Genomic DNA, 16,066 nt, shown 5'->3' with positions numbered 1-16,066 from the left:
TCTAGCTCAGTTTCTTCATCTGTAAAATGGGAGCAATAATAACTCCTACCTCCCAGAGTGGTTGAGAGGATCAGCTGAAGTGATATTTGTAAAAGTGCTTTGCCAATCTTAAGGGGCAACATGAATGTTAGCTACTATAAAATAAGTCAGTCACAGACCTGAGATTACTACCATGGCCCCAATTTTTATCCCCTACAATTTGCAGAACTCTTTTCTCATTGTTCTGTGTGAGATGGGTGGTGTAAAAGCCACTAATCCCATTTTATAGAGGGTGAAACTGAGGCTCTGGGAGTAGAAGTGACCTGACCAAGACTGCCAGTCTTGGAAGCATTAATTAGAACTGAAACCTAGGTATTTTGGCTCCTAGCCCAGAACTCTTTTCAATATGCCATGACCCTCTCATGGGTAGTCTTTGATGCTGTATGGATGCTGGGAAGAGATGGCTTGAGTCCAGGCCCAGGATCTGAGGAATGGAAGAGGCTAAGGATAGACCCTTATGCCACAGGAAAGTGTGTAGGGAAAAGGGAGAGTAGTGACTGGGAAACCTCTAACTAGCTATAGGGCTTGGGGAGTAGAACAGAATGAACAACAAATTCACAAATATTTATTTGAAACCTACTATATACAGAGAACCCTCCTATACTCAGGCCTGGGGAAAATTGAGGTTTCATTAGGCCAAAATGTTACTTTTGTGGAGTATACAACCTGGTGGAGGATGAAAATGCAAACACAGATGATGAGTGAACTATGATATGATACATATAGTAGAGAAGTACAGACAAAGGACTATGGGGAACATCATTTTCTTTTTCTTCTTGGAGGAAATAGCATTTGAGTTTGTCTTTAAAGGATGGACAGGAGTTCAATAATATGAGAGAAAGAGACGGGGAGAGAAGGAGGGAAGGAAGAAATGAGAGAGACAGAGAGAAAGAGAAAAAGAGAGATACATAGAGAGATTCAGAAAAAGAGAGACAGAGAGAAACACAGAAAGATAAAGAGAGAGAAAAAAATAAAGGGAGAGAGACAGACAGATAGATAGACACACACACACACAGAGAGAAAGAGAGAGAGAGAGACAGAGAGAGAGAGAGAGAGAGAGAGAGAGAGAGAGGAACAGAGAGAGAGAGAGAGAGAAAGAGAGAGAGAGACTGAGAGACTGAGAGACTGAGAGACTGAGATTTCAGGAATAGGGAACAGAATAAGCAAATTTAGTTCCATTCAATTCAATAAGCATTTATCAAGTGAATGAATGATTCAATAAGAAATCATTTATATAGTGCTTACTATGTGCCAAGAACCAAGGATATAAATAGACATAGAATCAGTCCTTGCTCCCAAGGACCTCATACTCTAATTGAGAGAGTGAGAGTGGAGAGGAGACAACAGATATAAGAGACTTTAGCTTCAGGACAAATGGGAAGGGCTGAAAGTACTTTGGAAGCAGTTTATGGGCAAGAGATAAGATCTAGAGGTTGTCCGTCTTATCTGGAAGGACCTCATCTCCCAGTATTGGGAGTGGGGATTTTAATTCCCTTCTCCAGTGGTGGGGATGAAAAGTGTCAACTTAACAACAATAATTATTATTATCATTCAGCTGTGCAAAGTTGGAGTAGCCACCTCAGAGCATTCCCTGATCAGCCACAGTTGGACACACCATAACTCAACTCTAACATAGTGATATCATTTTGGTCTTCTTCAAAAACAAAGGACAGCAACCAACTAAACAATTATCATTACTATCATTTATAACATTTTACATTTACAAAGCACTTTACATGTAAGCTCATTTGATCCACATGACATCCCTTTGAAGTAGCTGATGTCCCCATTGCACAAATGACAAAACTGAGACTGAGACTGCCTAGGATGACAAGGCTAGTTAGTGTCTGGATTGGATCCAAACTCAGTTCTTTCTGAGTTCAAGTCCAACATTCTATACATTGTATTTCCTGGTTGCCTCTGGGTCCTTCATGCAGGATTAGGGAAGGGGCAAAATAGTTGGAGGAGGAGGATACTCCAAAGCAATTGCTCTTGCTAGTCTTGTTTCCTAGTACTCTGCTGGTTTATGGGTGGCTTGGGTTGGGAAGAGAGGAGTAAAAAGATAGCTGTATAGCTAAATGACCTCTAATGTCCTCTCCAGCTCTAAATAATAATATTTGACATTGATTTGACATTTTAAGAGTTTCAAATTTTTATATACTTACTCACACACAGAGTTAAGTGACTTGCCCATTACTGAGCCCTTCCTGACTCTAGGCCCAGTTGCCTATGGTAAGTGCTATTAATTGTTAGAATATAAATGACCTGCCCAGCAGCACATAGCTGGTAAGTGTTTGAACCTGGATGTAAACTCAAATCAGGTGGATTCCCACCCTGGTATTTTATTTGCTGTATCTCCTAACTACCTTATATTCTCATTTCTGGCTATGGATCTATGAATGATTGCTCTCCCACTTTCCTTCTGTTTCTTCTGCCAGTGAAATTAATCGCCTGGACCTTGGCTTGACAGTGGAAGTTTGGAATAAAGGGCTTATCTGGGACACCATGGTGGGCACTGTATGGATTCCCCTTCGGACCATTCGACAGTCTAATGAGGTGAGCACAACGGATGGGAGATGGGCAGCAGCAATGAACTATTTATTTAATAAAGATGGGAAAGATGGGGAAGGAGGCAGGACAGTATAAAGAAGGAGAGGTCAAAGGTGGTACTTACAGGTTTGGAAGCAAGACCAGGGCTTACCAGCAAGGCTTCCTGAAGGAGGTATTCCAGAGCTGGGAATAGTTCCTGGCTGATCTTTCTTACAGAATTCTTCTCTTTCCCCAAGGTAGACCACAAAGAAAGTGGTAGTGTAGTTTTTTGCTCTTTATTCTTTTCCCTGGCCACAAACCTAATTGCATCACTTTTACCTAGAGTCCTAATGCTGTTGTGATCCCCCTTTGGCCCCCCCACCCCAAATGGATGCAGTGGTTTTCTTAAAATAATATTGTATTTTAAATGTGTAGTGATAGGGACTAGCTGAGATAGTGCACAGTAGAAGGGTACCAAAAGGGTTACAATGAGCACTAATTAAGGAAGAAGAAGGGCAAAGGTATCTGCCACATGGTGGTCCTATCCACCCCACAACATTTTCCCTTAATACTAGTTTTAATGTTTTCATGTTCTCTTTTCCCCCAACTCTCTTCTTCCTCTGACCACTTCTGGATTTGATGGGGGTTTCCTTTCTCAGGAGGGCCCTGGTGAATGGCTCACCCTGGACTCTCAAGTCATCATGACAGACAATGAGATCTGTGGTACTAAGGACCCCACCTTCCATCGAATACTCCTGGATACCCGCTTTGAACTGCCCTTGGGTAAGTGATGACAGCAGAACTTAGAATCTACTAGTCAAAGGAGAGTCCCCCCGAGTTTTCCTCAAGCCAAACTCTGTCCTCTTTCCCTCTACTGAAACTTGCTAGGATCTGACTCATATCTATCATTTTATATGAAGAAAAATATATTCCATGTGGACATTCACAAACCAAAATGCAGAAAGTACAATGGAGGGCATTTGGTTGAGGTTCAATGAACAGAGAACGGACATGATATTATGATAAGAGCATATTGCTTGGCCAGAAGGAAGAAATGGAAGATGATTTCTATAAGCAGATCATAAGGAGGAATTATATAATTGTGTTGAGTGACTTCAACTATATGACTGCTAAAGTTCTCTGCTGAAAGCTGGATAGCTGAAAAACATGTGGATCTAATTTTGACCAATCAGGAGCATCTGGAAACCAAAGCTGACCTTGGAAGAATGTTAACATTTGTAATAGATGAAACAAGGCATTGTCTGGTAGATTTCTTATGTATGCAATAAAGGAATTCAGAATTCAGAGAAAGGATAGGTAGTATTATAAGATTTTTCAGGGCAAGTTAGCTCAAGAGGGATGAGATACTTTCAAGAAAGAGATTCTGAGAAGAATTGATCTTCATATGGAATGAAAGAGTGAACTGCCTTGAGACCCCTGAAAGTCCATTCTCCAAGTCAGATTTAAAGACATCTGAAAAAGAGGTCCAAGGCAAATGATAGAGAATAAGTATAAACTATATCATGGTCCTTTAAGGACCACACTAAATCCCAGAATGAGCTAAGACAGGTGTTGAATGCTAAGGATAATAACAAGGTCCTTCAAATAGAGTCTAAGCTTAACATGCCTCAACAACATAATAATGGGGTCCAAACAGTTAATGTTATTCTTTGCTGTAGTTGAGTCATTTAAGTTGTTTCTAATTCTCCATGAGCCCATCTGAGGTTTTTTTCTGGCAAAGACACTGGAGAGATTTGTCATTTCCTTATCCAGCACATTTTATAGGCAAACAGGATTAAGTGACTTGTCCAGGGTCTCCCAGCCAGGTTTGAACTCAGGTTCTCTTGATCCCAGGGCCAGCACTCTACCCACTGCACTAACTAGCTGCCCACTGTATTTCTAGTTTGCTATTAAAAATGCATGGCGTCTAGAATGGAGGCAGGGAAGACACCCATTGTGCTCTGCTCTAATCATAGCATATATGGAAATTGCGTGCTATTCTGGGTAGCACATTTTAGGAAAAGTATTGATGAGCTAGAACGTGTCCAAAATAGGAAAGGAAATGGAAACCCTGAAATATGAACATGAAGGAATAGGGAATGAAGGAAAGATTTGGAGGGGCATGATTACTGTCTTCAAGTATTTAAAGGACTGTCATCTGTCAGTACTTGTTAACTTTGAACCCACCAGAGTATAGAATGAGGAACAAGCAATTGGTAAAAAAAAAAAAAAAAAAAAAAAAAAAATCCATCAAGCTCAGTACAAGGGAAAAAACTGCTTAAAAATTAGAACTGGTTAAATGAAGAATGGGATCTTTTTAGAGGTAGTGAGTTTCCTTTTATTCAAGGTTTTCAAGTAGAAGGTAAATAACTAGTTTTTAAGAATGTGATCATAATGATTACCATTCAGCTATGGATTAGTCTGCATGCTCTCTAAAGTTCTGTCTCTCTCTTAGATGCTGAGATTCTGTAAGAATTTCTGTTTTGGGAACATTCTGAGTCTTTCTCCCTAAGCCAGACCATGTTCCTTTGTCTTTTTACCTTGAAATAGAACTAAGAAATTCTGAGTTTTGATAGAGTTCTGCAAGTTGCCCTTAAATATTTTCCCTAAATATTTAGAACATCAAAAAAAAAAAAAAAAAAAAAAAGCATTCTTCTTCACGCCCCTTGCAGGGGTGCTTAACCTGGGGGCCATGAATGAAAAAAAACAAGTAATTATATTTCAATATAATTGGGTCATTTTGTAATTCTGTGTATTTTATTTTGTGCATTTCAAAACATACTCCTGCTCTGCAGTCTGCAAAGTATATGTACACTTTGCAAGGTTCTGTTTTCCTTCGGGTCACTGGCAATTTTTAGATCTTGATACTTGAAGCCATATAGCACTGTGGTTTAAACTATCGATGTTTAAAAGGATGGATATTTTCAGCCTGGGATCCCTGAAAGCAATGAACAATTTCAAAAATGCTATCCAGTCTACTCTGATCTTCAGTCAAATTTATTGTCTATTTGCCTGCCATGTTTATCCCAGGTATATACACAAATGAGCTAACTCAATGGGCTACCCATCCAATTGCTTCCTTGTCATCTGGGTAACTTGAATTCTTTATCCATTTAGCTTTTTGTCTTTTCTCTTCTTGATGGCCCATGGGCAGTCACTGTAGGAGGCCCTTTATTGTGCTGGCATTGATCCCATGTAAAATAGGAATACCTGGAAATCTTTACAATCAATTGGGAATCCTTCCATTTAGCCTTCAAAGGACATCCTTAGTGACATCAGCAAACACATTTGTCAGGTGTATTTTTCTCTCTTTTATGCCTAACAATTTAATTCCAGGGCACATGTCATAATAGAAATAATTCTATATTGGAAGCCAGGAGACCTTGGTTTGAATCCCATTTTAGATATCTATTTTCTGTATCTGCTGTTTATTCTTTAAAAACCTAAAGACTTGTGCAAAAGACCCTTTGAAAACCTTATAGTGGTATATAAATGTGAATTATTATAATTCAATGAACACTTATTAAGGACCTACTGATATTCAGAGAATCATTAAATAAAATTATTTCTATGATGATAACTCTTGCATAATATTTTGTTGAGGAGAACTTTAAGGGATAATTTTTGTTCTACCCAGTAAAATGCTTTTATTAATTTATTTTGGGGACAGTACCACAAACAGTAAATAAAATGGGGTTTTGTATTTTCTACACATTTTTGGGAACAGTGGATAAAGTTCTGGGTCTGGAGTTAAGAACACTCAGCTTCCTGAGTTCAAACCCATCCTCAGACACTTACTAGCTATGTGACCCTTGGCAGGTCACTTAATTCTGTTTGTTTCAGTTCTTTTATCCATGAAGAAGGAAATAGCATTCCACTATCTTTGTCAAGCAAATCCTAAATGGGGTCTTTAAGAGTCAGATATGACTGAACAACAATGACAAAAATATCTTTCATTGTGTGGCTATGAAGATGTGATATGAAATGGAAATTTGGTTGTAGAAATCTATTATTTCTTTCTTATATTCTCACCCCGGATACTCTCAATATCTATGGAGACCATTCTTACAAAATTTTTAATGTAGATGGGAAAGAAAAGTATTGATTAATGGTTTCTAATATCTTTTCGGTCAACAATGCTTTTTTCCCCATTCTTTTGGAAAAACCATTTCTTTTGGAAATTCCTCACCTTTGCAATATCTTTAAAATTTATTCTTTCATGTCTGTAAAAATATCACCTCCATATGGACTTCTTGTGCATTTGGTTAGGTAAAGCTGTTCTCACTTCTTAAGTGCCAGTTCTGCTTCCACATTGAGTGCTGATGTGGCAGAGTCTATATATGGTGATCCTACTGTTATTTGTGATGCAAATAAATTATATAAAAATGCTGGCAAGTGTTATATTTCATATCTATTGTTGACTTTCCCATTTCAGCTATAAATATTTTCAAGATTATGGGGTTTTGTTGGATCCTACACCAATTATTTGGAGCTTTGTTTTCCCATTCACTACTTTTCGCCCTTCCCCAAGGCAATACTGTGAAAAATCTTCTATTCTCCTTTTCCATGATGTTTTGCAAATGAGCAAGTGTTGTACTCTAAAATGGGGTGGCCTTTCTTTTAATACCTCTTTGGTTGGCAGGGATCAATGCTTGCTAGCTGAATTGCTTTTTGGGTTCTTTTGGTCTCCTAGTTATTGTGACTTTTGTATTTCTTAAACTTTACTAAGAAATAATGATAATTAGATCTACTAGCTTTAATTTTTTCATTTTGGGAAGATTACAAGAACACAGGATTATAGCTATCTATTATTGGAAGAGGACTTAGAGATAATAGTTTCTTTCTTTCTTTCTTTCTTTCTTTCTTTCTTTCTTTCTTTCTTTCTTTCTTTCTTTCTTTCTTTCTTTCTTTCTTTCTTTCTTTCTTTCTTTCTTTCTTTCTTTCTTTCTTTCTTTCTTTCTTTCTTTCTTTCTTTCTTTCTTTCTTCATTCCCTCCCTCCCTCCCTCCCTCCCTCCCTTCCTCCCTTCCTCCCTTCCTCCCTTCCTCCCTTCCTTCCTTCCTTCCTTCCTTCCTTCCTTCCTTCCTTCCTTCCTTCCTTCCTTCCTTCCTTCCTTCCTTCCTTCCTTCCTTCCTTCCTTCCTTCCTTCCTTTCTTTCTTCCTTCCTTTCTTTCTTTTTTCTGAGGCTGGAGTTAAGTGACTTGTCCAGGGTCACACAGCTAGGAAGCATTAAGTGTCTGAGATCTGATTTGAACTCGGGTCCTTCTGAATTCAGGGCTGGTGCTCTATCCACTGTGCCACCAAGCTGCCCCCAATAGTTTCTTAATAGGTGAGTTGGAATGGTTATAATTACTACAACTTCTTCATATTAGCCTCCTTGCCTGTGCTCATCATAAAACTGCAACTTGAAATGACCAACTAAAACATGAAATCATCTTTCTTGTCCTTGAGTTATTATGAAGCCAACTCCACTAGTAATTTTATTTTTCCTTCTGAGAGGAACTTGAAAGCCAGATTTCCATTAATCTGCAACTTCTTGATGTCATCTGATTTCATATAAACAATGTAAATGTAGATATCATTCAATTACTCCAGGAATGGATCTACTCATGGGTTATTTGATGAAGATCTTGCATTTAGAGTATCAGTGTTTAAAATGAGACTTAAAATAAAATTCTCAACACCCTCCATTTTCTTTTCAATCACCCTACCCTAGTTGTTATTTATTTATTTTGTTGAGGCAATTGGGGTTAAGTGACTTGCCTAGGGTCACACAGCTAGGACGGGTTAAATGTTTGAGGTCAGATTTGAACTCAGGTCCTCCTGACTTTAGGACTGGTGCTTTATTCACTGCTCCATCTAGCTGCCCTAGTCTAGTTATTACTGAATGATAATCAAAGGCCACTTTAAATTTTTATCTGTTCCAATGTATTATTCAAAGAATTATCATCTAATAACTAATGTATTGATGATGTGAATATTTGTACTAATTTGGGCCAGTTCTTGGATTGGATAGTCTTATTGCTAGGACCATTCCCAAAGTTTTTCCTGTTTAGTAGCATCTGTCAAAGCTTATAATTTTCTGGCAAAATCCTCTGGTTCACCTCTATACTATAATGACTGAAGATGAAGGCTTTTGTAGAGGACCTACTTTGAAGGTGGAAGAAGCAGAAGTGGGGGGTGGAAGAGAGAGGAGAAGAGAGAAGAGGAGAAGAGAAAAGAAGATGAGAGGAGAGGAAGGGAAGGAGAAGAGAAGGAAGAAGACCTGCAGGATACTTCAATCTTCTCCTGTTCATTCCTTCCAGGAACTAAATTTGCTGCCATGCTGCTGCCTAATTAATGCCAATGATGAGCTACTCTTAATGATAAATTGTTTCTTCCCTTGGCCATCCATCACTAAGAATATCTGTAGAAGAAGCAGCCTTATCTCTCTCACTTTTTTTCTCCCTTTCCTCCCTCCTCTTTTCCTTTCTCTCCATCTTTCTCCCTTCTCTCCTTGCATCCCTCTCCATTAACCTTTGTTTTGGAACAACTTGTTTTTTTCTCCCATATTTCAATCCATGTCCCATGGAGGCAAAGCCAGTGGGAGGTTCAGGGACTTGGGACTTCCTGCTGGGCTGACAGATGTGATTTTGATTTTCAGACATCCCTGAGGAAGAGGCTCGGTATTGGGCAAAGAAGCTGGAGCAGTTAAATGCTATGAGGGACCAGGATGATGTGAGTAGACATTAGCATGATGCCCAGATTCTGTTTGCCCCAACACATGGCTGTCTCAAATCTATTGGGTGCCCAGATTCTTTTTCTTGGTGGGGGAGAGGGGTAAGACAGACCTGTTTCTGGGTGAGCCAGAGCATTCTTCCTTTAAGTTGGGGAGGTGATGGTAAACTTGGGTTTTACATTTCTGACTTAGGACTGCAAAGAGTCCTCTTTTCTCTCCTGAGTTTCCTTCCCCCATTCTCTCTTCTCCCTTAAGTATTCATTCCAAGAAGAACAGGACAAGCCTCTACCAGTCCCCAGCTCCCAGTGTTGTAAGTACTGCTCTCTTCCTTTTCTGGCCCTAAACAGTGTGAGCCTTCCCTGGGGCAGAAAGAACAATTGAGGGAAACACATCCTCTGACTGCCTTATTGCCTGTCTTCCTGCCTGGGTTTGGTGCCATCTGGAGTTTGGGTTTTTGATGTCTTCTGAGATATAGTTTTTTGACTTTGATCCCTCCTGATGCCTTCTGACGTGCTGTCTCTTCAAAATATAAGGAGCTAGGCTTACTCAGGTCTGATTCCCCTTGCAGATCCTATGGGACTTACTTCTCTGAGGTAAAAAATAAAATTAAATATAATAAAATAATAAAAGAACCCAGTAAACCACTAATGACTTCCACCTTTGAACTTCAACTCACCCAATCTGGAATTTAACTACCACCAGATTCAAATTCTGTTTGGGGGAAGCATTTTGCCAGCAGAGTTATCCTTCATTTCTAGCAAACCCCTGACCTATTCCAGAGCCCTGTCCCTGACCTTATTTCCCCAAAGCCCCTCTCTCCTTGGCTCCTCTTCCCTTCTGTCCTCCTACCCTTCTCCCCACCTTCATATATCTCCCTGTCATTTGTCATCCCTACCACTCCATCCCCACTTCACATGTGCCTGGGATGGATTGAGGGAAAGAGTTGGAAGGAAGAATAGCCAGTAAATCAGAAGATAAAACAACTATCTAAGAGCAAGAAGATCTGGGTTCCAGAAGAATCCAATAAACCATAATGTAGTATAATAATGTGGGAACAGTTTTTAAAATTTTGCCACTAACTCACTGTGTATCCTTGGGCAAGACACTCAGTCTCTGCTCCAGTTGCCTCAAACGTCAAATGAATAGAATAATCTCTGCTAGCTTCCCAAGTTATGGTGGGAATGAAATGATAACTTTAAAGTTCTTTGGGGAATAGAAAGCATTCTCCATGAGAGAAATGGGGAAGTTGGGATAGAGAATGTTGGGAGCATGAAAAGAGAGCCTGTTTACCCTTTTGGGATGTGGGATTAGGTTGGGAATTGAGTAAGGATTTGAAGCTTCAAAAAGCTATGGAAGAGATACATGTCAGGTAAATACCTTTGTTTTCCAACTTCCTCCTCAGCTGCCCACTTGATCAAATGCTCAGGTAATTATTTAGGTGTAAAGAGAACTATGGGAACTAAGAAAGCTCACCAAGAGAACAGCTCCACAGATCCCACTATCAGATTCAGTTGTCTTTGGACCCCTCTCATCCTAGTAAGGAATCAATTGGGATGAACCTGCTGGCTAATGCTTTCCAGCAGCTGGCTGACTGGGCAAGAATAGATCTATTTCCCTAACAACTAAGATCTCTGCTTTGATTTAGATGCCAGGATGACTCTCCAAGCTAGAGAGGGTCATCTCTGCCCTACTTACCCATCTATCTGGATACACAACAGTCCAGGGCCAGTGGATGAGAGGAAGAATAGCTCCTGGACCAAGAAAGCTTCTCACATGTGAAAACTGTCAGTGAGGCTCTTTCCCTGAAAACTCAAGGCCGAAAATTTTCCGTCCAAGCTCTGGATTGAATCCAGGAAGTGTGGATAGAAAAGGGAGAGAAAATTGACCTCATGCCTGGCAACAGGGGTAGCAAATTGTTTTTTTTTTTTTTAAACTTGTGGGAACCATGGGAGTTTCCCCATTGACAGGATATTGGGATCAGGCTCAGAGTTAGTCTGAAGCAACATGTCACAGGGGAAGGAACGTTGCACCTCAGGTAGAGGAACTTAGTTCAATTTTGACTCTGCTATTTATTAGCTTTATTCTTTAACTTCAGTTTCCTTACCTGTAAAAGGGCTCTATCACATAAACTTTAAGGTATCTTCCTGTTCTAAATTGAGATGTCATCATGGCTAGAGGGCTGGGCTTGGAGTCAAAGAAGATCTAAGTGCCCTCCATCTCAGACACCTGAAATGGTCAAGTTGCTTACGTCCATTTTTATGCATCTATTCAATGAAGGTGTTGAACTTGGCTTCTAAGTTCCCTTCTAGCTCTAAATCAATAATCCTATGACCTCTTAGTCCCAATGTTTGGGACTTTTTTGGATACCTATGCCATATGAGGTACAGGAGAAAGTCCTGGTTTGACCATTAACATGCCATGTTCTCTTTCCTATCTCTAAAATGAATATAATAATCCCTCCTTTATGAGGAAGCCATGAGGGTCAAGTGAGATAATGAATGTAAAACACTTTGTAAACTGTCAAATGCTAGCTAGGTATTCCAATGAACAGTGCTAAACTTGGTATCAGGAAGCTCTGAGTTCAAATCCTGTCTCAGACTCTTATCTAGCTTTGGGATCTTGAGCAAGTCTGTTTGCCTCAGTTTCCTCATCTGCAGAATGAGATTATTAACTTGTAAGCCTCTTCGAGCTTTAGCTCTATTATCCAAGGATGTATACAATTTTACTCTTAGTATTTGAATTCCCTCTATTGAAGGGATATAGGCAGATGGACCACCTCCTCCTTTTAGATAAAAGCTCTTCTCCCCATCCCGCTTCCTTCCAAGAAAAGGAGGGAGAGACCTCTTTCAATGAAAAATGCAATACTTATGCTACTGTGAGCATCCTCCCAGGAGATATTAAGTAATTGAGAACCTCCAATGCTGTATAATGGATACACATATTCTGTAGCCCTAGTGATATCCTGTGAGCCCTGAGGCAGTTCAGCACATCCTATGGAACTGAAGTCAGGAAGATCAGGGATCAAAGTCTATCACATGAACATGGTAACTTCACCCATATTCAGTTTCCTCATCTGTAAAATGGGAAGTAAAATAGCATCTTCCTCTTGGGATTACTGGGAGACTCAAATGAATTAATGTATGAAAACCTTAAAGAGATACATAAATATAATCTATTATTATTATTATTGATCCCAGCAACACTCCCTGGCCCACACCAATAAATAAATGAAGGTGGGAGATGAGTCAGGAGGAGGATTCTCTCTAGTGAAATCAGAGGAATTCCTTACCCATTGCATAAATCCCCACTTCTCACCACTAAATTCTTAGCCTATGAAGCTGGATGAGTGAAAAAAAAAAGCTACTATGTCCCTAGCCCTGGGAATGCAAATGGTGTCTACTCTCAAGGAGTTTACAATTGAATGTGGCTCCTCCTGAGCAGTGTCCCCTTCCCTCCTAACTTAGCCCAGGACTTTGGTCACACCTCACGATCTTAATAAGATGCTCACAATACCTCCAACTTTTCTCTGATTCCTCCCTTACCTCTTCTGATCCCACCACCTCCTCCCCAGCTTCCCACTCCCCCAACTTCCCTCTGAGCAGATCTACTTGGTCCCACTCTTTTCCAGTGTATGTGGGTATGGGGGGAAGTTTCCAAGTTTGTTTTTGACTGTCAAATTCCACAATGCTTGGGGTTGAGGGACATGGGGCAGTGATGGAGAGAGGGAGGTGGACTGGGAACACTGGGGGAGGAAGAGAGCAGGTGGTCTGAGGATGCTCCCGATTCAGCTCCTGCTCCCTGTCCTATGCCCTCTTCCATCCCCTCTGCCACAAGTTCTGCCCATCTTTATTCTCTCTGCCCCTTTTCTTTGTAGGCAACTGGAGTTATTTTGGCTGGGGGGAGCAGCAGAGTAAGTACTCAGCCGGCGATCTGTCCAGTGTGAGGGGGCGGAATGGGGGCATATGGCTCCCCTAAGGATATTCCCCCTCCCTTCCCCTCCCTTTCCCATGGAGAGAAATATGGGGAGTTTTACCTGGGAAATTTGGGACAGTCTATCTGGCACATCCCTGCCTTTCCTCTGTCCCTTTGCCCCCTCATCTTCTAGTCTCTGGTTGTTCTCCCCTGGTGGTGGCAGGAGGGGTGTCCCTATGTCACCTGATGAGCAGAGAAGAATGTGGGAATTGGGGGATAATCTTGGAGCCACTCTAAGGCTTCAAACTGAGAATGAGGGTTTCAATTTGGGACTGGATGGGACCAGATGCCCACAAGCACTCCCTTAGGGACCTTCAGGACTTCACCTCTCCCCAAGTCTCTCTCCCTACCCTCTTGCCCCCATGTCCAATCCCATATCTCTTCCCCTACCTGTCACCCACTCTATTGTTGATTCTTCCTCTTCCCTCCTTCCTTTCCCTTCCTCTTATGGGGGAGGGGGATGAATGTTACTCTGGACAAGTCTTCTCCTCTCTGAGCCTCAGTTTCTCTATGTGAAAAATGAAATAGTTGGACTACATGATCCCTAAATTCTTTCCTAGCTCTATTATAATAACATTTTGTAAAAAGTGTCCAGACGTGAAGCTAAAGATGGTGACTGGTCTGTGGGGTGGTTATCAGGGAACCTCAGTTACCTCTCTTTTCTGGAAGGATGGATGGGTATTTAGATGGAGATTATTCCAGCTGTACTTACCCTGAACTTCTGCTATGCCCATTCTGTGCCCTCAAACCCCTTCCCCCAATTCTCTATATCTTTTCCTCCTCCTTCCAGCAAAACATCCTAGCCAATGGGTCAGTGTTATACCTCTGAAGGAGTATCACCAAAGTGATAGGTGAGCCCAGAGCTGAGGAGGTAACCTTGACACTGCACCATGGATTGGGATTGGCTATCCTCAAAAGAACTTGCAGCTTTTTAGGCATGAACACTTCAATACCATGGGGGATAGCTGATTCTGGAAAAGAGTAAAGCAGGTGGAGCTGGCACCATGCCACTCATATTCCCTCAAGCTCCACTTGGGAGACCCTCCTTACTTCTTTCTCCAGACCTCCTTAAGCCCTGGTTATATTTCTATTGGCCACGGGTCTCCCATATAGTGCCCTAGTACCCTACATCCTGTCTCTTCTCCTTTCCTCTCTCCAGCTTGGGCCATCCATTTTCTATGGACTGTGTTCCAAACCTTTACACGTCCCATCTGCCATCATGAATCTCCCTATCACCTCTCTTTTATTCCTTTTTCTTTGTACCCTTGTTTTATTCAAAGCCCATATGGCTCTGTTCCTCAAGCATTGCAATAGTCCAGTTGAGCATCTCTTCCTCCCTTCAAGCTTCCTTTTATAATCTCCCCATCTAGGGAGTCACATGCCATATCCCATGTTAAAAACATCCTTCTTTGATTTGTAGGAGATAATTTACCTTATCTAGTATAGGGATGGGGGGAAGAAAACAGCTGACATTGGGGACAACCCAGGTCTTGGAGAAAATACCCCTAAATTCACAATCACTTTTTGGATCTAAGGTATTTGGTACTACCCATGGTCCCTAAAGGGAAGGAGGTTGTGTCACTTAGTGGGGACAACCTTCCATCCCACCTCCCAGACTTTTTTCCTTTCTATATCCCTCCCATTTGGGAATTTTTCCAGATGAAGACCCAGACAGTGCTGTGGATGATCGGGACAGTGATTACCGCAGTGAGACCAGTAACAGCATCCCACCACCCTACTACACCACATCCCAGCCAAATGCCTCTGTCCACCAGTATTCAGTTCGACCTCCTCCACTGGGCTCCCGAGACTCCCGGGATTCGTACAGTGACTCTATGAGAAGCTATGAAGACTACTCAGAAGCACCTCCAGTCAGGTACCTGGGTCAGGGGAGAGTAGAAGAGAAGGGAAGGAACAAGAATCCTGGGGAGGCACGAAGAAGGGGGAAATAGGAGTGGAAGGAAAGAGATTGTGTAGTCCAATTCTTTTATAGATAAGGAAACTCAGACTCAGTAAGGGGTAATACACTTCTCTAAGATCACCCCATTAATATTAGAACTAAAACCCAGGTCTGACTTGTAAGCCAGCATTCACTGTGAGATGAGTCTGTCTCCTTGTATATTGTTGAATGGAAGGATAAGAGTCAGGGAAGGGGAGGAGGAGGAGGTGGATGGAGCTTGGGGTCTGAAGAGGAAATGGACCCTGCTTCTGGGTAAGGTCTAAGAGTTTTGATCTTCTGGAAGACTCTAGTCCAGAAGTTCCTAACTTTTTTTTTTAAATCATGGATCCTTTTAGAAGCCATGGATTTAATCAGAATGATGTTCTAAAATGCATTAAATAAAATAAGAGGTTACAAATAAAAATTAGTGAAAAATAATTATGACAAAAAAGTTCATGGCTCCTAGATTAAGGACTACCAACTGCTTTAGAAAGAGGGAGTCGTCTCATCCACAGGTGATAGAAGGAAAGTGTGGGACTATTGCAAGGAGCATAATGTCTTGCACAGAGTTGGTGTTTAATCCAATGCTGGCTGAATTTTCTAAATTGAATTAAGTTGTCATCAGGACCAGGCAAGATAAAGTGACTGTTCTTGGTTGGTCCAGAGAGGATGCTGAAACCTGGATAAATAACTCAAATGTGTGAGGCCCTGAAAATGGATTGGTCTCTTGAGACATTCAGTGCAGGCAAGGGAGTAGATCTTACCCTCTTGCCACAGAGTACCAGCTGAGCTGATACCAGAATGATTCCACTCGTTGATACTTGAGCCCTCCTCTCCCCAGGGGGAGACTTAGTTAAATACCCCTCCCCT

General features: G+C 41.2%; 1 protein-coding gene across 6 annotated transcripts in view; it reads left to right on the top strand.

Moving 5' to 3' along the window:
• UNC13A (unc-13 homolog A) overlaps nt 1-16,066 on the top strand; it is an 87,396-nt gene that overhangs the window by 19,122 nt on the left and 52,208 nt on the right. For 5 of the 6 annotated variants that reach the window (XM_074307073.1, XM_074307089.1, XM_074307112.1 and 2 more), the window contains 6 exons: nt 2,478-2,595; nt 3,228-3,351; nt 9,211-9,284; nt 9,541-9,595; nt 13,160-13,195; nt 14,917-15,133. In XM_074307073.1, coding sequence (XP_074163174.1) covers nt 2,478-2,595; nt 3,228-3,351; nt 9,211-9,284; nt 9,541-9,595; nt 13,160-13,195; nt 14,917-15,133 — 624 coding nt within the window. The remainder of the gene's footprint in view (nt 1-2,477; nt 2,596-3,227; nt 3,352-9,210; nt 9,285-9,540; nt 9,596-13,159; nt 13,196-14,916; nt 15,134-16,066) is intronic. The other variant, XM_074307079.1, reaches the window with a different exon arrangement.

This window comes from Sminthopsis crassicaudata, chromosome 1 (assembly GCF_048593235.1).
Source record: "Sminthopsis crassicaudata isolate SCR6 chromosome 1, ASM4859323v1, whole genome shotgun sequence".
NCBI classification, from domain to species: domain Eukaryota; kingdom Metazoa; phylum Chordata; class Mammalia; order Dasyuromorphia; family Dasyuridae; genus Sminthopsis; species Sminthopsis crassicaudata.
The sequence above is the reverse complement of the archived record's forward strand: the minus strand, read 5'-3'. Positions and strand labels throughout refer to the sequence as shown.